Source organism: Coloeus monedula (assembly GCF_965178545.1).
Source record: "Coloeus monedula genome assembly, chromosome: 1".
NCBI lineage: Eukaryota > Metazoa > Chordata > Aves > Passeriformes > Corvidae > Coloeus > Coloeus monedula.
This window is the reverse complement of record NC_138781.1, coordinates 35,699,777-35,724,169: the sequence shown is the minus strand read 5'-3', so window position 1 is coordinate 35,724,169 and position 24,393 is coordinate 35,699,777. Positions and strand designations below refer to the sequence as shown.

Genomic DNA, 24,393 nt, shown 5'->3' with positions numbered 1-24,393 from the left:
CCTTAGGTTTATGTTTGGGGATGAAATGATTATTTTTTTTTTAAATTCCCATGGATGATGATAAAATTTTTAGAATTTACAGCATTCAAAGATGGCATGCCCACCTCAGATCACTGTGGGACATGAGATAGAGAACAGCAACTTTGGGAAATTTGTTTTTACCAAATCCATAAATAAAAGGTCAGTCTAAATAAACTAAAAGCAATAATTCCAAAGTTTAGGTGGATGAAGTAGTCAGAACTACTTGCTCATCACTTGAGTTGTGATCCATATTGATTATTGTTATTGTATTGTAGGTTTTCTATAGCAGCTACTCAAAATTGCCTGGAAGAATTGGGTAATAAATTTCATGATACACTTTGTGGGACACAAGAACTCCATGATATTGATATTTTCATTTTTCTGTTTGAATGTTGTTTAAGTAATACTGTTAAGTAATCATTCTAAGTCAAAAGTACTTGATAGATACATCCTTGTTGCAAGTGATTAAGGTTAAAATGCTATCTTTTCATATAAAAACCAAATAATTTGTGACACATTCACTCATCTCCAGTTTAGGAAAGTTACCAAAATAGTGTTTAAACAATATAGTACATCTATTATGATGATCGTATTTTATTGAAAATTGACTACGCTAAAAAGTAAAATATATATGTTGCAATTTACATTTGGCCTTAAAAAATATGCAGTAAAATCTTGCCTCTGTGCTGGAATCCTGGTAGCAAAAGCATGTGACATGCAGGTGTTATTGTTTGTTTGTTTATAAGAATTGAATTTTTTATTGAATTAGGTTCATGTTTATGTGCTTTATGCATGCCATTTGGTATCAATTAAACTTATATATGTGGTCTTGAAATAATTTATATTCTTTATTGGTCTGGTCCAGAAATTACGGAATCTATTTTACATGCAGAAATGTATTTATCAAAAATTCCATAATTTAGTTCAGTTCCATTAAAAATAACATTTGAGATGTACATGTGTAGCAGTTCTGATGTTTGTAGAGGCCAATATTAAGGAAATAAAATTTGCAATCACAACTAATAGCCTATTAATTTAATAGGAATTTGGAGTGCCTAAATCTTCTACTAAATACTGGTGCAGACTTCAACAAAAAGGACAGATTTGGAAGGTAAGACATTCTAGATTTGTATATTTTAAAGGGCTGTTAAAAGTGTTGTAGAAGCAGCTTACTGATATGTGACCAAGTCTGTGTTCCAGTTTAAATGGTTTTTTATGATATGATGTCTCTAATAAACTGTGTTTCAGCAAATGTTCTCAAAAGTCACAAACATATTTTGTTCATTGTGTTTTGTTAGGTAGGTGTTTAGTCTTGTTTTTAAAGACTGAGTTTTATATTAAGCAGTAATTTTTATGAAGCTTTTTTCCTTATAATGTGGACCTAATGTGTTTAAATTGTTCTCATCCAAGGACATTACTAATGTTTTCCAAATAATGTATTAGTCAAATCTATAAATCTGTTGCTATTTCTATGCTCTTTTAGTAAAATACACAGTATTTTATTATAACTGCTTAACCTTTTTCCTTTCTTGATATCCATCCCTTTCTGTTTCCCTGTTTGAGGTCTGAACTCTTTTGGAATGACATTAATTTCTATTTTTAGTATAGGATTATTTAAGTTTAGATGGCAGGATCAGTACTCATGTAAAAATCTCACATCTCATAATGGAAAATATTATTTTCCAGGATGTGAACAGCAGGAGTAGGACTTAAGGAAAAAGTAACAGATCCAAAGTTGTATTTTGCTTTAAATTCCACTTCCATTATTTCCTGAGAAAGGAAATGTCTGTCACAACTTTTGTCATCAAAAGTTGGGATTTCCTGTTGGTTTGGATTTTGATTTAACATTCATGTTATATAGAGTAATTATTTCAGGAGATGGAAAAAATTAATTTAAAATGGAGAGAAATGGGAAAAAGACATTTTAAGGGAGAGGAAAGAGCCTGAGTATCTCCTCAAAATCGAGATATTTATAACAGCAGTCTCTCTTTAAAAATAGAAAATTGAATTCTGAGTCATCTTGGTCCTTTTAAAATTTTAGCCAAACTGGCATATTTAGAGAATTGTTTATGCATTTGAAGCTGGGATAAGTTTTCGCTGAGATTATACATCAGTACTAATATTTCATGGATTTGTTCTAAGAAGACAAGGTATATTTAGCAGTGCCTCTGCTATGTCACTATAGTTTTCCTCTCTTAGGCAAAATTCTGATCTGTTTATTAAAAACATCTGTTTGTGCAATTGTTGTATTTTATTTGTGCTATATTTAGTTGTTGTGCAGTTTTTAATTTGTCCATATTTTTCCATGTGGCTTAAAATTGCTTAACAGAAAACAATATTTCTAATGTAAACTGGATTTCCCTCTTTAAGTTTACACACGAAAATTCACATAAAGCTTCCTTTAATACAAAGTTTGTGCATATTTCGGCTGGCAAATAAATACTCTATATATTGTTCAACATTATTAAGTGGTGCCTAGAAAATGGCCCTATTCTTTAGTACTGTAATGATGCATTCTTCACCAAAAATACTTGTTTAAAAATGTAAGGAGGATTTAAGTTTCACTTTATTTTGCTTTTTCTGTCTCTGTAATATTATTTTGCTGTTATTTACCATTGTACTTTTTATTTAAATGTGTACTAAAGAACTCCACTCCATTATGCTGCTGCCAATTGTAATTATCAGTGCCTGTTTGCCCTTGTGGGATCTGGAGCTAGTGTGAATGACCTTGATGAGAGGGGTTGTACACCTCTGCACTATGCAGCTGCATCAGACACAGATGGGAAGTAAGTAGCATGCTTTGTACTAAAGCCTTTCTCATTAGGATCATTTGAGCTGTGAATTTTGTGTGTGTTCTGCCTTCAGATTTGCTAAATGCATTTCTTGTATTTTTAAAGATGAAACTTGACAGTGGTGTGTGCATTGTCTATAAAAGACTTTATGTAACAAGTATTTCAGAAGAAAAAAATGAACAACAGGAAAATGTATTGTAAAAATTTTATGTCCTGTAATGCAGATGTCCTAATTCAGGAATTAATTAGGAATAGAGTTCTTAATCCCATCTGCTGTGTAGAGGTTGCATAAATATCCTTTGTGGGGGTAGGGTCATTTCACCTTAAAATCAAATTCTGATGAAGGATGGATATTAACTTGACATTTCAGTATAAATGCTTTATCTATTTGATGTCTGAGTAAACTAGAGTTGTAAGGCCAAACAAGACTATTTCTTGATAGTGTAAGTTTTCATTATATAGTTACACTTTTATTAATGAAATGCTTCCAGAATCTTCCATAAATCCACTGATCTCTTACATGTGTTTATTTTCTAACGAATGGTTATATTTGAAATATTTATTAATGACTTAAATGCTTGTATGCAAAGTGTATATAGATAGCACCAAACTGATGAGTTTACTTAAGCTCCAGACATTGTATATATTGAGGAGACAAGAAGAGCATCACTTGCTTGTGCACGCAGCGACACCTTCCCTGGAGAAGTGCTGCTTGGTGCCAAATCATCTTGTTCTAATACAGCACCTTTTAAAGGGTGAGGTAGCAGTAGGAATGAGGTGGCACATAACTTACAGATTGGGTTTTGAAGGCTAAATAAAGAATACTTTCATGGCCATTTAACTTATATTTGAAGAATGTGCTTTTTTTATGTAAAGCCAAATTTCAAAATTAAATTGCTGCTTTTTAGAAATAATTTCAATTCCTGCTGGAGCTTGCTGGGATAATTTTACTTTAATTGCTCTCTTACAAGTTGAGCTAGGATTAATTTTAGCTTCACAGTTGCTCTGAAAACCTCCAAACTATAATGGTTCTTCAGATGACATCGTTTTGCCATCTGTCTTAAAAAAGGCATGAGCAGGAATGATGATGACAATACTGCAGAGCTTTGTGAGGTAACTCAAAGCGTTGTCTATGGAGCCCATGGGCTGTTGCCCTTCTGATTAACATTTGAGTCTCTGGAAGACAGGCTGCAAAGCAGAATGGCCTGAGGGGAAGCTTTTTATATTGATGCAGCAAGATGATTAGTAACAGCTGGAAAACCAGTAGCAGCTCATTCAAAACAGGAATGAAGTTAAAAATGATTACTGGAATTGGAATATAAAGCCTGGGAAAAAACATGTCAGGAAACCATCTATATAAAATTCTAAAGATATTTATGTGTGGTTTTATGGTCTTTGTTCAGACATCTTTAAAGACAGATTTTAAAGACAGGGATATTTTTGTTGAAAATTATTTTCCAGTTTATTCCTCTTTGAAAGTATTTCTTTTGTATCTTTAGCAAATGCCTTTGATCCGGAGCAAACACCAGTAAGCCCCATTTTGCCAAGACTAGAGAAAAAAAACATGATTTCAGAATGAGATAGAATAAGCAGCATCTTAGGGGAGAAAAAATTATGCTGCTTCTATGTTAGAATTTTCTAATGGACAGTACACCAATAAATATATGGGAAATAAATTTAATTTACCTGGGCTTTCAGAGAGTTTGATTAATCTCCTTTTTAAGAGACCTGTTGAGGACAGTTAAGTATGCGAAAAATGCAAAATTAGTCTCTCCTGGATGCAGAGAAACATCAAAAATAGTGATCTGGTTTGCACTGGAAAGATTGGATACATGAGGATTTTTTGTAGACTTGGCTCCATGCAGTGTATTTAGTGTATTGTAGAAATTTAGGTAGCCAAAGCCAGTGACATGTAACATTTATTAATGAACCATGAGCATTAACACAAAATTACTGATTCAAATTAAAAACAAAGTTAGATGATTGGACAAATGAAATGTAAGAACTGTAATTCTTATTTAATGAGACAAATTGATTTGTCTTTGGGTTCTCAGAAATCTCATGCCATTTTAATTCAAATAAAAACATGCAAGCACAGTTGTCATTAATGAAATCCAGGCATTTGTTTATTGGGCAAATCAAACCTGAATTAATTGGTTAAAAACATAGATATGCTTTACAAGTAGCTTTTTATTACATATACTGAACTAGTTTTAAAGTTACTTGTATCCTGTGTTACATACGTTATCCTTTAAAACTCAAGAGATTTTACCTTTTTCACTACATAATAAGTCCTTGTTTATGCTGGGCAAAAAATGATGGAAGTGAGAGTGCACCTCTGATAAAGAGGTATTTAGTGACCCCAGAGAGAAGAAGGGATGGTGACCTGTTGTACACTTCAGAATAACAAATGGCTTCACCAGCAAGTTCAAGGTCGTGATTATGACTTTGGAAAATGTTGCTTAAATGATACAACATAAAATTATGAAACAGCAGACCTACTGCTTGCAATCATGTAGTGTGCAAACACGGAGTCTCTTTGAAAACTAGGGGGAGAGTGAGCTGACTTGAATGCCCCTTTTCTCATCCTCCTGGCTGAGTGTCTATGGTTGAAACTGGGCTGATCATGTTCTGCCTTATAAATTTGTCTAATGAAAGTAAGGAATGGTAAGATATAAGTATGACAACAATAGAGTATTTACTGGATAAATAAATCAAAAAAATAGTGTCATGTAGTGGAAGTGTGTGTGTGTGTGTGTTACTTGTATGCTGCCATGAAGAACTCAGCTACTGCTTCTCTTCTTTCCCTATAACAAACAGAAGAAGGGATTAATGCAGAAACACACACAAAATAGTAATCACTGATATTAGCAAAGGTAACTGCAGTTAGCTAGAAGCAAAATAGCCATGAAATACTAGTTTTAACCAAGTCAGATAACTCAGAAGATGCAGGATGTCTGCAGAGAGGGATTATTTCAAATTTTGAAGCTTTGTGATTGACCTTTACATTTGATGTAATGAGGTAGGTTTCTCTAATCCTAGCCAATATTGTACATTAAATCAGTGTCCCTGTGTGCTGTATTCTATTTTCCAGTTGAATTGGAACAATTTATCACTTAGCATTAAGTTGAAATTCAGCATTTAGATACATGGTTGCATATGTCAATTTGAATAGGTGCCTGGAATACTTGCTAAGAAATGATGCCAACCCTGGGATCCGCGACAAACAAGGATACAATGCAGTTCATTATTCAGCTGCTTATGGTCATCGCTTGTGTCTTGAATTGGTAAGAAAACATCTCAGAGATGAAAGGTATAAAAGCTGCTCTTACAGGGTGTGATGGAGAGGCCGGGGGACTCCTCTACCTCGGCTGTCAGCCAGGTCAATACTGTTTTTCAGCCTCTGTGCAGATAAATTTAAGCATTTGGTATTCCTAAAGTAGAAGCAAGGTGAGGAGCTAAGATGCCAGATACTGGCTTAAAAAGATGAAAACTTCTCAGATGAAGAGATAACTGGTTGAGGATGTGGGATATTAGTTTTGGTTTGTTTCTGAATTTAGACTACACTACTAATATTTTTTGCTGGTGGCTGAAATAAAATAACCACAAGTTATCCCATTGAGAACTGTTAAGAAATTTCATGAATGTCATTTGAAGGGAGCAAATGAAAATGTGGGGAAAACCCGTAAAGAAAGGGTGCCTTATAAAATAGTTCATGCAGTTACAATAACTGCTGGCCACATAATAGAATTTCAGATAATCAAGCCATAATTAGTTTTTTATTGCTCCCTTTGCAAAAATATGTGTATGTTATTTGATATGCTGTTTTACAACTTCAGTCTTTTTATTAAAATTGCACTTTTATATTTTAATGTATTCAAACATGAATTGTGAATATTTCTAATTACAGATTGCAAGCGAAACGCCTCTAGATGTTGTAAGTGTATTATTTCTCACTTTTTAAGTACTACTATGGAGCAAAAGGGAACATGTAGTTTTTAAAAGACTGCTTATTTTTTAGACTTATTCAACCATTTCCTCAATGTATGAATGTATTATTTAATTTCAACTACAATTTAGATTTAATTGGAATTTTAAAACAGGAAATTATTTTTTAAGCCATGTGGTTTTTTACTTAAACAGTTGGATGACCATGATATAAAAGTGTCATAGTGAAAATGTCATTTGAATCTATTTGGTGTTCTTCAAACACTTCAAATGTTTTAATTCTACTAATGTACTCAGTTAAATAATGATCTTGAAAAAGAGCCAGAACTAAAAGTTCAGAACACATCTGAAAGTCACAAATATAAATGTATATACATAGATATTTTCATGCTATAACACTTTTGCTTTTCTTGGGTCTGTTTTTTCTCTCTGAGAAATGTTTTCTTGTTCTGAGAAATCCATCCTGCCTTCTGGCCTTTCATGCTGTTTTCTTGCTGACTTATTGCTCAATCAAAATGCTTACTTGGATGATGTTTGGGGCTTGGTTTTTTTCTTACTATTGCTACTTCAGAAAAAATAATAATTTTATTTTAGTTTGTGATTGAAGTATCGCATTATTATGCAAAGTTAAACTACTGGGCTTGGAACATGAATATGAGGGAGGTGTTGCAGTTGATTCAAACTCTGTAAAAGGTTGAAGATCAGGAGGTGTGTAATTCTGTACTATTCTTCCTATTTTTTCCCCTTTATTTTTCGATCTGTGTGTGTGGGAAACTGTAGCAATTACTGCTGAGTGTTTTCAAAGGTGAGGGGTTTTTGCACTCACTCTGACTTTCTCTCTCTAAGCTGATGGAAACATCAGGTACTGACATGCTGAATGACTCGGACAACAGAGCGCCTATAAGTCCTCTGCATTTAGCTGTAAGTGCTTAGTTCTTTAGTGATGACAGCTCATCTGCTGGCAAACAGTTGTTGCACAGGTTTATTCATTCTGGATTTTCTCAAAATGGGTTAATAACAATAAACAAAATGCAAACATATGTACTAATATTCCTGGATGAGATATACAGGATGTTTTTTGCATTTCACTTGAAACTTGGTTCATGGAACAGCTTTCATGTGGAATCTTCTGATTAAAATTTATGCTAATGAAACTTTTACAGGACTTGTTCTATGAATAATTATGACTTTTTTAATCATTACACTGTTTTGCTCTCATAATTGTTCAGTGTGAGAAATGTTTGTCCTCAATACTTTAAGAAAGATTTGCACAAGGAGTAATGTAGGACAGTGATTAAATTCTGCCTATACAAAAATGTTCAAAATACAGAATAACCAGCTCAATGTGTAGCTTTGATCTTTTCAGTGAATTTAAAGGAATTGAAAAACCACACTGTACTTTCTGCAAATAGAGTAAGTCTCATGCAGTACCATATATGTATATCTACATATCTCCAAAGTAAAAAATAATCTTTGATAGTGGTAAATGAAAGCTATTTGTAGTGCATTCTTATTACAGGCGCTTTTATTTTTAATAGTTGATGTAAAAAGCTAAAAGGAATTACTTAAGTTTGCCTGTGTTCCTCACTTGAAATAATCTGAGGATGATGTAACTACAACATAGAGCAATGAAACGTGCAGTAGTCAAAATACTGTTCTTTATGCAGATTGAAGACAGATGATTTTCTGAGAGTAGTTGCAGTTGCTAACTGAAAGGATAAAATAGAAAAAACCCACCAACCCTCTTGCTGAAATTGTGGAGTTTTTTTAATTAGTCGTAACTGTTGTAACTACTTATGTGCTGCATCAGTTGCTCTTCTACATGCTAAAATAAGAATAGTGTCTTTACAATTTCATTTATGTAGTTCTGGCAAGAAACGGAAAAATGCTAAGGATGGGAAAATTGAAGGATTTTCTTATTCTTGTAGGCCTATCATGGCCACCATCAAGCTCTGGAAGTGCTGGTACAGTCACTGCTGGACCTTGATGTGAGGAATAACAATGGAAGGACACCACTGGATCTTGCTGCCTTTAAGGGACACGTGGAATGTGTAGATGTGCTCATTAATCAGGGAGCATCAATCTTGGTGAAAGATTATGTTGTAAAGAGGACCCCAATTCATGCTGCAGGTATGTGCTAGCCACTAACCTCTAAAATTTTGGGGTTTGAAGTGGATAATCTGTTTAGAAGTCTCTGTCACTAATGTTCTAAGAAATAATATTTAGGAATAGAGGATGACTTTTAAGGTGTATGCTGTGCTGAGAAAGGTGTAGCAAAAGAGTTGCAGACAGGAACCAGTATTAATCCAATAAACCAGCTGAGCCCGAGGAGTGCTGTTCCACACTTCCCTCTGGAAGGGTGCATTGTCCTTGTCCATACAGCTGGCTGTGCTGACAGGTGTCAAGTGACATGTCCCTGCTTCTCTCCTCGTCTTTCATGCAGCCCAAACTGCAGGGCCAAATTTAGATAGGCAAATTGCCTGTCTTGGCAGTAAAATACTTCTAAAAATTACTGGAGTCTTGGAGAATTTTGACAGTTTGAGAGGAGACATGAAAACTTACTTTGATTTTTTTCCAAGGATTTAAAGGACTCCTGAGCATTTTCAAAATAACAGCAATCCTTTGCAGTATTTTCTTGCTGACTTTCCTAGAAAACATCTCTAGGCCTGCCTTTCTCTGAGTCTAGAATCCACACTACAGTCTTATTTTTATCTCATATTGAAAACAGTCTTATTAAATTTGGCATTTATAGTAATGGTGTTACAGAAGTGCTGCAGTTAAAAAGAGCATTATGTACAAAACACCGTCATTCTAACCACTTAATTTGTTGTCCATGAGCACAAGCTGCATTCTTCTATTTGATTTAGCTTTCCTAACTTGTGTTAGCATGTCTGTCAGCTACAGAAACATGAACTGTTGCTGTGCTTTTGTGGGCTGAATATTGCAGCTGTAGGTCAGAAATAATTTCGCTTCCAAGAAGCAATCATTTATCTTTCATGAGTTGCATTTAAATGAGATTTCTCAATTTTCTGTTAGTTCTTTTTCCATTTTTTAAACTGCTTGGTTTATTACATCTATGCGTTACATTTCCTTCCCCTTTCTAAATGTGATTTCCATTATTATTTTATAACTATGTACATGCTACACTTGCTAATAAAATCTGACTATGATTTGCTAGGTATGTGTTTACCTGTGCCTTAAAACAGGCAAAAATTATGCTAATTCCTATACTGAAATGTTCCTTCTTGTGTATGTTGGATAAGCATATATTCCAATTACTTTTAATATGTGCAACTTCATTTATATGTAAAAAAAAAAAAAATCTGCTGGCAATTGATAGTTGGAATCAGTTGCTTCTAACACTGTAGTTGAGAATACCTGATTTCTGAAATGATTTTCTATTGTTCATATTTTAATTAAAGTTATAACAATGGTCCAGCTGTACGGTGGGTTTTCAGGCTAATGGGTTTTAGTCTGAGCAGGTTGCCATCCTGTTTGAACTCTCTCCTCAAAGGCAATTAATGTAAACCCCATATTTTTATAATGTTTTACAGCTACAAATGGTCATTCAGAATGTTTGCGGCTATTGATAGGAAATGCAGAACCACAGAATGCAGTGGATATTCAAGATGGAAATGGACAGTGAGTTTGTGATGGACATTCTGTTCTACACAAGATATTGCATTTCATAAAAGAAAAAACCAAGTATTTTACAGTAGTTATTTTTAACTTAATTTAAAAGGAGATTATTGCAATAAACAAAAGTTGGGAGTGAAAAATGTTCTTGTCAGTTGGAAGAAAACTAAAATGTGTCTTACTGCCCAAATACTGAGAAAATGAATTCTAGTTACTTAATCAGGACTTCTGAATTGGGGGTGTTAATTTGTTTTCTGGAATCTAAAAAGCAAATGAGTGGAAGGTCATTGATGATGTAAATCTTAACAGTGTTGCCTGGAAGGATAGCAGTTGTTATACTTGAGCTGAGTGCTAGTCTGTTAAATTTCCAAATGTAAATATCCACTTCATTTCTGTCTCTGCTTAGGACTCCTTTGATGTTGTCAGTTCTCAATGGGCACACCGACTGCGTTTATTCACTCCTTAACAAAGGAGCAAATGTAGATGCCAAAGATAAGTGGGGAAGAACAGCATTACATAGAGGGGTAAGAGATTATTCCCTTTCTTTCCTTTCCATTTTCCTACATGCTAATTTCAAATAAAGACTTCATATGTAGTGTTAATGAATTTCTCATTATTCCCATCTTGCCATTTTAATTTTTAATTGTATTTTTAGTTGCATTGAAAAGATGGCTTCTGCCTGTTTACTACCTACCCTCAGAATTCCTTTGGATTTCTAGAACCTCCTAATCTTGCTGTAAAATGTTGACTGGAGAGGTCCTAGAGTAAGCTTTTTGTTCAGGGGAGGTAGTGTTAATGGGAGGAAGAAAAGCATGATGCAAGCCACATGCCAAGTATTTTGTTTATAGTGTCTGCCAGATAAGACAGTTGAATGAGCCCTAGAGATTAGTAGTTTATTCAGTGTTATTCCAAGAAAATATTCTGTTATCAGTATTACAATACATTTCTATTTTCCCAAGAGAATGGCTGATTTCAGAAGCAAAAATAACTTATTATGCTTATTTTGTTATGCCTTAAAAATGGAAGAATTTACCTGAGGTTTGCTTGCTTGAGTTCTACACCTTGGCTTATATACATGAATATTTTCAAACTAGCCCTTTCCTGTCTCCCTCTCACAGGCAGTTACTGGGCATGAGGAATGTGTGGAAGCTTTGCTTCAACATGGTGCTAAGTCCTTACTACGAGACTGTAGGGGACGGACCCCCATCCACTTGTCAGCTGCGTGTGGCCATATAGGTGTTCTGGGAGCTCTCCTGCAGTCAGCTACTTCTGTGGATGCAGCACCTGCAATGGCAGACAATCACGGCTATACATCACTGCACTGGGCCTGCTATAATGGTAAAATGCATTCAAATACAGCTCTAAATCTGTTTGTTGATATTGGGGTAGAAGTTATTAATACTCACAAAAGCAACATATAAAGTCTGCCCTCTTTCAGTTTGTTTCAGTGAATGAGAGAAAGTGACAGACACAATGTCTTGAAGAGAAATGTATTAACATCTAATACATAATAAGAGATGTTTACTTTTGTCCTACTTTTTTTTCATATACTGCCCTAGTTTTATGCCTCAAGGAGTCTTTAAAGAAAGTCAGCATGGTACCTTTGAATAGAAATGTGCCACACATCCCATAAAAATAACCTTCATAGGGAGGAATGGTTTCAGATTAAATCTGTCCTTAAACTTGCTTCATATCAACTATGGTAGGCATAAGAAACTCAAGTATAAAAAAGTGATTCAATAAGAATTTTGTTTATTCTTAACTGATCATTTCATGGGTTTGAGAGTGAGGGAGGCCTTAAAATGTAGAAAAATCATTCAGTTCCTTTGCTAAAGATTTTGTTCTGTGTGTTCATTTAGAATGTAGCAGAGGTTGTTTTTTATTTCATCCCTGAGTGACATGATAAAGAAAAAAACAAGAAGTAAAGAGATTAGACCTTCATTTTACCTTTTATTATTAAGTGAATAACTGCTGAGCTGAACTGGGTGATAATTTCAACTAAATGTGGAACAAAAATAAACTTTAAATGGTGCAGTTGTTTTCATGTAGACAAAGTGGTGAGTGTACAGAAGAATTTGAAATGGGGAGGTGTTTCCTCCACACAGAATTAAAGTGTTTTAGATGTTCTTCAGACAGCATGAGATACCTACCTTCTAACTTCATAAAGTTTAGAGTGTTACATGTCAGTTTGATTTTCAGGATTCTAAGAATGTATTGGTTCCTAAATGTAGCCCTGTTGAATATAACTAGCCTTTCTTTGAAACTTTCAAATACAATACTGCTTAATCTAATTTAGATGCATATTTTTCATTGTAAACCATAGTTAAACCCTTTCCTTTCTTTTCAATACCTAACTTTTACATTTGCTTTAGGTCACGACAGTTGTGTAGAGCTGCTCCTGGAACAGGAAGTTTTTCAGAAAATGGAAGGAAGTTCTTTCAGTCCCTTGCATTGTGCTGTGTAAGGAAGTGCAAAATTATTCTTCATAAATTTCATTGCTGTATTTAACAAAAGATTTATCATTCTGTAAATAACAGTCTGTTTAATTCATTATAGGATAAATGACAATGAAGGTGCTGCAGAAATGTTAATTGATACACTAGGTGCTGGTATTGTCAATTCCACAGATTCAAAAGGAAGGTAAGAGTGTAAATGCAGAAAGAATGTTTGTAATGTCATACAGTGGCTGTGCTAAACTCTTCAGTTATTTGGGGTTTTGTATTTGCTGCTTATGTTAATTCCTCATTCCCCTGGTTTTATTCTTTGAAGGTTTTTTTATATTCTGTGCTAGAAATAAATTTTTGATTTTTAAAATCCTGTTCTGATTCAGTAAACTTGAATTGGCTTTTTATTATATAGGCAAGTTAGAGCATGTTTTAAATTTTATCCCTTTGTGGATAGAGTTTTATGCATCTTTTATTTTTTCTGAATCAAATTGTATTTCTATTATAAACTATGGGGGTGGAGTTATTTTAAACGAGAAAGGCAGCAGTCACAACTCCAGAAATACTGATTGCAAAGGATCAGTGGGAGAGACTGCCCAGTCTTCTTTATTTGTAGGATCACAGCCAGGGATGCCCCTTTGAATACAGCAGAAAACATGGCTGAACATGGCCATATTGTCTTTTGATCTGTTGTAGAACTCCTCTGCATGCAGCAGCTTTTACAGATCACGTTGAGTGTCTACAGCTTCTGCTTGGTCACAGTGCTCAAGTAAATGCTGTAGATTCTTCTGGGAAAACACCTTTAATGATGGCTGCAGAAAATGGACAGACGAATACAGTTGGTAAAGAGAAAGCTTTATCTATTTCTGCTCTTAGCTTTATTGATCTTACTGTGGGTGAAGTAGCCTTATCATTAACATTCCTGTGAATATATTTTTGTCAAAATTCTATTTTCATTTTTCACAAATGTGAGCCATTTAGATTGTAAGCAATATGCTTTCAGTTAATACAAGTCTTTATTTCCCCAGAGGTGCTGGTTAGCAGTGCTAAGGCTGATCTGACTTTGCAAGACAGTTCTAAGAACACAGCACTCCATTTGGCTTGCAGCAAGGTGTGTGCATGGTCTGACTTATCAGTGCTGAGCTTTGTGTTATCAAGCACTGTTTGAAAGTACTGTTACTTTGAAAAAACACTCAAAGCAATTAGTGAAGAATATTTGGTGTGTGACAGATGTTTGTTCTGTGTTAAGGGTCATGAAACTAGTGCCTTGTTAATACTGGAGAAGATTACGGATAGAAACCTCATCAATGCCACCAATGCAGCCTTGCAAACGTACGTATCAGCAGTGAGGGTATTTGAAAGATGAGCTCTTGGTGTGTATCTTGCTCATAAAGAGGAATATTTTTCAGAATTTTTTTTTTCAAATTCATTGTTAATAGGTACCAAGAGTTGAACCAACTTGGAATTGAAATGGTGTTTTGCTCCTATTTAAAGCTCTAAATATTTTGTTTCTAGCGGGTGAATGGGATGATAAATAAAACTTACATTATTGGGATTCCTGTGTGGAGTTACTGCAATCCTCTGAGATTTCCTGTAAGCCAAGATTTTTCCATTTTAAAAATTATCCAGTTTTTCAATTAAAAATCAATTTATTTAACAACTTGAGGCAAACTAAGACTTGGTCTTCAAAGATAACTACTTTTAAAAAGAACTGCCTGAAGTGTGCTTTTATTCTTCAGCATGCTTTCTGTTTCATGTTTCGAGGATGAAACATTATTTCCTATTAAATATCGTGGAGAATACACTATTCTTAAACCTTCCTGAAGATCTTCTCTCATTAAACGTACTTGGTTAGCCCAGATCAGAAGGAAACCTTAGAAACGTATGGTATGTCATACCAATCAGGATGGGTTACTAAAATGACTCTTCTGCATTTTTTTCCTTTTAGAGAATGCATTTGTGTTACAGGCAGTACTTGACACACAATGTGTAGCTGAGTTATGCACAATGAATTATTAGACTGCTGTAGTATTGCAATCACAGACCATTTAGGAAAAAGAAAAAACCAAAAAACCCTTACACTGGAACTTGTAAGCAACTCACATATTATTCTGGCCTTACAGCCCTTCTGGAATCTTGCCATATTCACTCTTACAGTGCTTCCAAGTATTCCCTGAGATCTGCTTGAATTAAGGAGTTAAAATAGTAAGAATTCTTCCTTTGCTTTTGCTGCTCACCATGGCGTACCTCAGGCAGCATGAAATAACCAGAAAGTAGGAAAGGATTGATTGCCTCCTTTTTGGCTTGAAGCAAGGATGTCTTGAGAGAAGGAAAAGCAAAAATGAGATGAGAACAGTTGTGGGAAAGTATGCTACCACAGGCTCATGTAATTCCACCCACGTGCCTTGGCTCAAATAGTCTGATCAAGAGATGTCATGGGATAAAATAGGTACACATTTGCACCTCCATGAAGTGTTTATATAAATTGCAAGGTTTTAACAGTTGTTTAAAATATTACTGCTTTAGCAAATGTTTAATAATTAAGTTGACTTTCTGAACAGCTTAAACAAAGTCCTTCTTTGTCGCAAGATAAGCATTAAAATTGTTGGTCTCTATATTAAAATTATTTTAATTACAGTACACTTTTCAGTATATCTGTGGGGTGTGGTAGTTCTTGAATTTTTAATACTTTAATGTAAACACCATAGGTACAGCTGCTCTTGTTTGTATCTTTTGCATTTCTGATATCTAAGAAAGGCATTTGTTTCCAACTCAAAATATAGCTTATAGTTAATTCAAACAACTTTAGGAAACTTAGAATGAATGAAGAGCAATATAAAGCAGAAGGGAAGTAAGCTGAATATTCTGTTTCCGGCTGAGTGATGGTAAGGTTTTATTTAAGCCAGTTTTGAAAAACTGTTGCATTTGAAAAAGATACCATTAGAATATTTAAGATAAAGCTACACTTTCCTTTATAGAGCAAGTCAACACAAAATTGATACATACCTAGTAGTTTGAGGCTTTGAAAAGTAAACTGCGTTTCTTGCTTCATGCATTATACTATGAGATATTTTTTCATCTCTAATCACAGTGGAATAGGGTGGTTTCTAGAAGGCAGATTGATGAAGTGCTTCTGCATTTCTTATGGGCATTTACATGCAGTAGCAAACGACTGCCATTCTGCTGTTAGAACTGCAGTGACTGATGGCAGTGATATGCAGTATCTCTCAGATGTGACAGTATCTGTTACATCGGTTGAGTGGGGGATTTATCAACAGTAGGGTGCCAACTGTTTCTGACTTTTTAACATGATAAAGTCCATAAGCATGCACATCTTTACTAGCAGCTGCTTCGTCACTGTGTGCTGCCATGGAAAGAAGAAAGTTCACAATTGGTAGAGTGTCTTTGCAATAAGACAAGAGATTTGCTGAGTTTCCTATCTTAGTTATTACATCTACAGTATTTATATAATGTATAAATAACATAGAAATTTAAGTATTACATTTAACTAGATGCAAGCTACCTATCGTACTTACTGACTTGTTCTAAGGTTTATATATGAGTTTGCTTGTCTTCACAGACCTCTGCATGTTGCTGCTCGAAATGGACTAACGGTTGTAGTTCAAGAGCTTTTAGGGAAGGGAGCAAGTGTACTTGCTGTAGATGAAAATGGTAAGAAAAATCTAACTTTGTTTCCCTGTAAGGAACTGTGGTTCTAAACTCAACTCCCTGAAAAGCAATAACTGTGGAAACTTCAGATGAGCCTTCCAGTAGGTCGCCCTTAGAAAAAAAGGCGTTGGTGGTGAACCATTTTAGCAAAGCAGCAGAAGTGTAGAGAGAGTGAAAGCTTTAAGAACGATGCAGGTCACGGCACAGAAATGTTTGGTTTGCATTTGTAGTTTTATGATGCACTATAAAAGTAGTTTTATGATGCACCTATAAATGCAGTAGCTTTGGCATACCAAAAATGGTCAGAAAAACATAATGCTCAAAGTAAAATATAACTTTCAGCTGTTAAGAAGCTAGATTGAATTGCTATTCGTTTTGTCACAGTAGGTGTATCAGTGTTAGCTTTTAAAAGCTAGTATGATTTACAGCTCTCAGTTACTTTTCTCAAGCTTCTGGCTCTTCAGTTTTTTGGCACATGGAAGTAAGAAGAAGTAACTGCTTTATTACAAGAATAAATCCTGCATCTTGTAAGAACAAAAGAAAATTAGATTTACTGACGAATTTGCATATTTTCATGTAAGACGTCTGTGGTTCTTAGAAGCTGTGCTTTTGAAAGTGTAAGGCTCCGTCTCTCATGCCATGAAAGCAGTAGCTGGGATTTGGGGAGGGGTGAGGGAATGGCCTTGGATTGTTTGCTTTTTGGCTTTGTTTATTTGGGTTTGTTGTGTTGTTTTTTAACTCCAAAAGTGATGTGCCTAATTAATAATTCTAATTCTATTTCCACTTTGGAAAGTTTTTCCTCTCTTGATGTTCACTGTGACTTTCTCTATGTGTTTCTCAAATTACACTGCTTAAAGTGACATGGGTGACTTAAAGATCATTCCTTGCCTAAAATAGGGCACAAGAGTAAGTACTAAAAGCAACTCCCTAAAATGAAAAGATTGGAAAACATATCTTTTTTATTTTTGTTTCTCATCACATGTATGCTGGCTGGAGACATTTGCCTTCTCATAGGCAGCCCATCAGTCCCTTGTTAGGATGGATCTTTGACATAACAAAGGAAAACATTAGGAAATACATTCATGTCAAAGTACCCTGGCAGCCTGGGGATCTAAAAATCTTTTTTTTAATTCTGCTCATATTTTAAATTTTAAAGTAACACTGAGCGCTATCCAATATTTTTCGTCACTGTGGTTCTTCCTAATAGCAATTGCTTTGTTTACAAAATTTTAAGCAGCCTTGAGGATATTCACAATGAATTCTTTTTCTGACTGGAGAAATAGGCACTGGAATATTTTGGATCACAATACTGATCTTACTTTATCCTAGTCCAGATAAATTCAGTGATCTGCCACACAAGATTAGCATTTCATACAGAATTAGATGATACAGCAGTTTAGTTTTAGTTTTAGAAAGTTCTAGTGTTTTACAGGGAAGTCTGTCTTGATATATGGAACATGCAACCAGCAGAGCCTCAGCTGTTACGGAGCAATGATCAACTTTTTGTCTTTGAATTTGTCCCTTTCTGTAAAAGCTACATTGACTTTTTGCAAGCAGTCTCTATTTGTATCTATAGCTGTATAAATTGAGTCCTCTGCTGCTCTCTCTGAGCTATAGATCATTTTTGAAAAACATGAGCTTTGAAAAAAACCAGCATCAGTCCAGTTACCTGCATTTCAGTTTATATAGTTTATAAGATTTTTAAAACTCTAGATTTGAAGTCATACTGTTTTTGTTACAGAGCATCTCTTAATGTGGTGAGATCGTTTTTGTTTAAGAACTAATGTCTGTAGAAAAAATTTAATCCTCTTGGTTCTTAAAAAATTAAATGCAGCTGGAACAGCAAATTAACTCTCCAGTATACTTCCCCAAAGCAGTTGTGTTCAGGGTTCATTCTCAGCTCTGTCTCAGTTCTTACTCAGATTTCAGTTGTTTTCCCATATTTCCACACCAGTCGTGATGAAACTGCCATCACCTTCATCTACTAAAATTCTGTTGAATTGGACATTCTTAATGTAAATTTGCCTGTCTTAAAATAAATTACTGACACCATATGAAGTTTTATTTTGTCACTCAACCAACTTTTCAATTTTTTTTTTGTTTGTTTTGTACTGCTTTTTTTCCTGACTATTTAAGTTGTATTTTAGTTTATATTGGAGATGTCCAGTTTTCTGGAAGGAATTTTTCTGTAAGTGCTTGCAAGATAAATTGTGCCTCAGACTCTCATCTCTTTCCCAGTGTTAACACTTCATTCAGTTGATCTTGAGAACTCTCATTGCACTGACCACATTAACAACCTTCTGATTTTCCTGTAGATGCCTTCCTTGAAACTTTCAAGCCCCAGGGAAGAAGCAGCTCTGCATTTGGGCAGGGGGAGCCCCAGCCTTAAGTCAGTGTCCATCACACAGATTCTATTTTTCTGTTGTGCAAGGAGGCTGCCCCACCTCACTCTGCTTCTATTGCCCCACTTACAAATGAAGATAGTAAATATTTTGTTGTTACTGTTGTGTGAAGGCTTATGCAGTTACAAGTGCATATTGTGAGGACCATTACAGGGAGCTGAGTGAAGAGTATTTCAATGGAGTCAGTTCATTTACCAACATCATCTTCAAAGGAAATATCAAGTATTTATATCTTTTGTTTCTCTAACTTATGAATTATCACTCTGCAGTTAAGTGACATAAAATTACAATTTGTTCTTACAAATTTGAATTGATATAGTGGAGTTAATGTAAGTTAATATGGTGGAGGACACAGATGTCAGTCTTTCGTGGTGTAAGCAGTTACTTCATCTTGCTATGTCTAAGGCAAGAATAAAACTGTGCTACTTCATTCCTGCTTATGAAAGCCAGGAGCTCGAGACCAACAATTGTATATTAATTACAAACACAGTTTTTAGAGAACAGAGAACTTTTAACAGAAGCAAGTATTTTGTTTAATCCTTACATTGACCTTTTTTTTTATGAACTGAGTTGCTCTGTTCCAGAAGGAACATGAGTATTTAAGACTCTAGAAGTCTTTAAAAGGGGGAGGGGGAAGGGGGCAAACAAATAAACAAATGCCTTAAAAATAGCAGATGCCTGCTTGTTTTTCTTCTTTGAACTTTTATCAAGTCACATTAGTGAAAGAAATGGTGTTGAATATGACCAGCTTGAATAAACTTATTTTGTGTGTCATCTTACCTTCATACAACCTCCAGCAACTGTAGATATTAAATGGTGTGCATCTGAGTATCAGTTCTGAGCCTCTGTTCTGCCTTACATGCCTGAAATGCAGTCATGATCCAGGTGTGGCAAGCTCTGGCCCTTGCTTCTGAATCCTCTCAAAATGTATCTCTTCTGCAGACTGTCACTGTTAACTCTGAGCTGTTTAAGTGCTGTGGTACCTTACTAACAATGAAAACATCTGCTGCGCTGCACTTCTGTACGGCCCTATCGCATGGTCAGCTGGTGCGTTCTGTGCTTGAATTATCTGTGTTTCCTTGGATTGTGTGCTCCCTTGGGCAGGGACTCTTGTCTTGCTCTGTTCAAAGCATCAAGCACAAGGTCTATCCTGAGCAAGTAATAGTTCAACTGCAAGACTGTCCCCTGCTTGCTGTTTTCTTAAATTTCTAGCTACAGATATTTTCCATAATGTGCTTACTGGTTTAATACTTATGTGCAATTGTACAATACAGTAACTGCTCCTGGGCTCTATCCTAAAACTTGATCTGGACCTACTTCTACAATAAGGATGATTCCTTGGTAGTTAAAACACTTGCTGGTAGAATGAGCATTGCCTATTTTCCCTGCCTTCCTAAGGTCTGGATAGAAATCTGTCATGCACTTTGCGTTAAAGCCATCTATTATTTAAAATTACTTGTGTAGTTTTTACTTGGATGTTGTACACCTTTAAGCTGTGGACTGGGGGTAGTGTGGGACTTCAGACTCCCGAATGTACCTGAATATGAGTCTTCCTTTTGAGCTCACTGTGGGCATTTCTGTCCCACGCAGTGAGAGGTGCTGCACAGGGTGACCTGGGCAAACACTGCCGGGTGGAGCCAGGGAGGGGGAACTTGTCCTGCTCTTGGCAGCAGAATTAGCTGTGGTCTGTGGTTGTACTTAGGAGACTGCCCTGCTTTTAGAGCTGCCAGTGGCACCACCAAGTGCAGTCCCTTGGTGCTGTAGGTGCACCAAGACCTGTGCCAGAACTCGCCCTCAGGCGCCGTGCAAATGGTTAAGCCTGAGACAGGAGCAATGCACGTATCTCCGCTGAGGAGAATTTGAAGCATTTTTCTTGACATTGAATGAGTAGAGGCAAGTACACAGAGAATGGTAAGCTGCAGAAGGAGCAATGTTGGAGGATTATTAGAGCCACAGAAACCCAGAAGAGATGTCACAGCTACGTGACCTGACTTCAAATCATTCCACAGCCCGAGACCTGCATTTGGGTGTTGTCACAGCAGCAATGCCTGGCAGAAGTTTGGTTGGACAAGTTGGGCAACCAAGAGGTGTCTCTGCAAGTCCTAGCCTGCTAACCCAGCTAGCATTTCCTCAAACTTCTCTGGATTTCTTAATCAGTACCCTGAAATAAAAGTTAGGCATTGGCTTTATAATTTATATTATTAAATATTGTAATAAAGTATAGGTTAATTGAACTTTATACTCTGCCTTTTCAATTAGCTGGCCCTGATCCTTTAGCCAGCTTGTTACTGAGAGAGCACAGTGTTACTAAAGTAACTGTGTGTGATGAACAGCTGTGGTGGAGCCTCTGGATGAAGAAACATTTGAGCTGTAGTTTCTGCAGTAGCTCTTTAGTAAATACCATCACCTATTACTGTCGGCTGCTGTTAGTTGTCTCTCTTCAGCCAGGTGACTTCCTCACCATTTCCAGATCTGGGCTTTTCTCACTGGCTGAGTGAGAAAGAGTGTTTGGCTGTGCTTAACAAAACAATTACATCTTTTTTGCAAAGCCCATTAATTTCAAGATTGTTTTTGTAACCAGAAGTTTAAAAATACTAATTGATAATGCATTTATTTCATTCTTTTTAATTTTTCGAACAGTGTGGAACTAAGCAGTGTAAAATGCTTTTGCAGCTGAAAGATTGTATGAACTTGGAGAAATTTGTACAATGCCTTTATTTTAAATGCAGGTTTTGTTTTCTCTTGATTTCTAGGTTACACGCCGGCGTTGGCCTGCGCGCCCAACAAGGACGTGGCCGATTGCCTGGCTCTCATCCTGGCCACCATGATGCCTGTTTCATCGAGCAGCACATTGCCCTCCCTCACCTTCAATGCCATTAATCATTACACCAACACCTCTAAAACTGTCACCTTTGATTCCTTGCCAATCATGAGGAGTGACCACAGCTCCTACTGTACTTTCAACAACATTGGCAGGGAAGGTGGCTACCCCTACACAGAAGAAGACGAGCTCAATGACTCAGATTCTGAGACCTATTAGAAGATACTTTTTGTAGGTCTGAGTGAACCCTCACGCTGGAAGGTCAGACTTGTGTTATCAGAAGGCTGTTGCTGTTTGAATACAGAAAGAGGACACACCTTTGAGAAGATGTTTTTTATTGTGGTTGCATATAAAAAAAAGATCTGTGAGACTCTAGGAAGATTTTTAAGAGCATATTTTGCAGAAGAAGCATAAATTCTTGAATAAGTACTTGGAATCCATGGCAAAAAAAAAAAAAAATAAAGAATGTCAAAACTGTTTTATTTAACTGTATTCTACCATTCTGTTTCTGGTGCCGGGAGTAATTCCTGCAGACTGGGCACCCAATTTGGTGTAAATGAATAACACTATTGTACAAGACAAAGGATGCTAGATTCAAATACTCTCAATAAACCTAAAACCATTTTGAAGGCAATAAATGAGTTTGGTACAGTAGGCATTGTTTGTGCTGCAAATTGCCAAAGGACCAAATAACTTAAAGATTTTTTTAATTAAATACGTTTTTGTGAAAACTGGAATAGGTTATTTGAGAAGTTATTTCAACCAAACCTTAATTACTTCTGGAAAAGAAGCTTAGATTTGGGTTTAAATATTGAATTTTATTTTTTTTTAATCATCTGAAAGCCTTCCGACACTATTAAATGTACCATGAAAGAAAGCAGATGTGCTTTTAAGTTTTATTTTCGTTTTCTTTTAGGTGAAATGAAAATGATCTGTCATACTTTTATAGTACTAAAATTAAACCAGCTAACAAGGTGAAGTCAGGGTGAAAAATGTACAGTGTAATAAACAAGGGAAGCAAGGGGTGGGAGTTGTGGGAGGGAAGAAGTAATTGTTGCACAGTTACAGATTTTTTTTCTTAACTTTTGGGTTTTGGATTGAACTTTTCTTAATTTAAAAATACACGAATAACTTGGAAACTATGAAACTGCATAAAAAATTGAATTGAAATGTCTTGATAACCCTGTTGTGACTGAAAGATTTTTTCAGTAATTTATCTACTTCCTTACATCATAAATTTGTGTGTAAGATTAAAATTGTATATCACTGTCACCTTTTTTTTTTAAAATCCCAGATTTACAAAGGGGGGAGGGAGGAGGGGAGGTGAATTTAAAAGTATATTTCCCTATTAGAGAAAAAAGTACAGTGTCTGGTCTGTGGGAAGAGCTGTGTATCTTTGTTGTGCTCCATTTAGAAAGTAAACAGCAGAAACAGGTCCCTGTAATGTAGTTCAGACTTGCCCAAATATTTTTGTTAATTTATAACAGACTACTGTGTTTTTTTTAATTGCCTGAAGAATGAAAAACTGACATAAGTAAGCTGAAGTTTTGTCTGTTAAATATGAATTTACTTTATTTGGTTCTGCTTTAACTATAACTGTTACTTTTCAAGTGAATTTGTTTATGTACATGCAAGGAATCCTTGCATGTCCTGGCAAAGTACCAATAAATTACTACAAGCTGATTCCAATTTCATTTTTATCCTTTTTTTGTATTTTGAAACTGGAAATCTTTGATATTGTAAATTAACAGCTGCTTTTCTGAACAAAGTGTGGATACATGGGACAATATTTTGATCTATTTGATAATTTTGTGGGGTTTTTGAAGAATTAATGAGCATGTACATAGAAATAGTGACTGCTTGAATACTGTATTTACCTGCACTCTTTCAGTACTTCAAGATTCCTGTATATTTTACAGAGTATAATAAAAACCCAATTGTGAGTTCTACTAATGAATAATTTATCTGTATGTGCTAAGAATTAATGACAAGGTCTCTTGTCGAACTGTTGGACTCTGTAACATCTTCATGAAGGCTTTGCCAGCATTTTAATTCTAAAGTGAAGGTGAGCTACTTAAAGTAATTTTAAATGTTACATCGTTATTCCTTTAGGCTTCCTTACAAATATTGCTTTCTTAACCATTTGTGCCTGTGTTCATTGTTTATCTGTGAGCAGAGTTAGAGAACTTCAGGGAGGTCGTGATTTCTGTGCTCTCTCTTCCCTCTGAATCTCTCACGTGTGCGTCTCTGTGGGAGTGATGTTCGTGCCTCAGCCAGGCACACAGGCAGCACTCACAAGATCCACATTGGCCTGTCTTGGGATTCACTGCAACCATTTAAATTCAAAGGCTGAAGCAACATGGACCCATTTTTTCCTCAAATGCCTGTGGGAAACCTGATGAGAACACCAAGTGGTGTGTCTGTTATTTAAAAGGTAACAGCTGCATGTTTCTGTTCATGAAACTCTCTGATGTTGATTCTAAAGCAGTGTGAAAGGATATTAATAGGCCTTTATTATCTATGCTGACCTCTGTCTGACTTTGAGATGACCTGTTATCTCTGTGTTGTGTCCGTAGCCACAGGACACAGATTATAGCAGGGGACACTCCTGTCCTACTGGAAAAACTGCAGTGCAGTAGAGGCCGAGCTGTTCACGTCCA

General features: G+C 35.7%; 1 protein-coding gene across 5 annotated transcripts in view; it reads left to right on the top strand.

Moving 5' to 3' along the window:
- Nucleotides 1–23,416, top strand: part of ANKRD28 (ankyrin repeat domain 28) — a gene marked incomplete at its 3' end in the record, with an annotated part of 117,897 nt that extends 94,481 nt beyond the window's left edge. For 3 of the 5 annotated variants that reach the window (XM_082279319.1, XM_082279318.1, XM_082279317.1), the window contains 16 exons: nt 1,064–1,132; nt 2,667–2,807; nt 5,989–6,100; nt 6,724–6,750; nt 7,608–7,682; nt 8,690–8,891; nt 10,316–10,403; nt 10,804–10,921; nt 11,516–11,735; nt 12,770–12,857; nt 12,954–13,037; nt 13,538–13,683; nt 13,870–13,952; nt 14,091–14,173; nt 16,422–16,513; nt 21,666–23,416. In XM_082279319.1, the coding sequence (XP_082135445.1) occupies nt 1,064–1,132; nt 2,667–2,807; nt 5,989–6,100; nt 6,724–6,750; nt 7,608–7,682; nt 8,690–8,891; nt 10,316–10,403; nt 10,804–10,921; nt 11,516–11,735; nt 12,770–12,857; nt 12,954–13,037; nt 13,538–13,683; nt 13,870–13,952; nt 14,091–14,173; nt 16,422–16,513; nt 21,666–21,952 (1,915 nt within the window). The remainder of the gene's footprint in view (nt 1–1,063; nt 1,133–2,666; nt 2,808–5,988; nt 6,101–6,723; nt 6,751–7,607; nt 7,683–8,689; nt 8,892–10,315; nt 10,404–10,803; nt 10,922–11,515; nt 11,736–12,769; nt 12,858–12,953; nt 13,038–13,537; nt 13,684–13,869; nt 13,953–14,090; nt 14,174–16,421; nt 16,514–21,665) is intronic. The other 2 variants (XM_082279320.1, XM_082279321.1) reach the window with 2 other exon arrangements.
- Between the last annotated feature and the right edge of the window lie 977 nt (nt 23,417–24,393).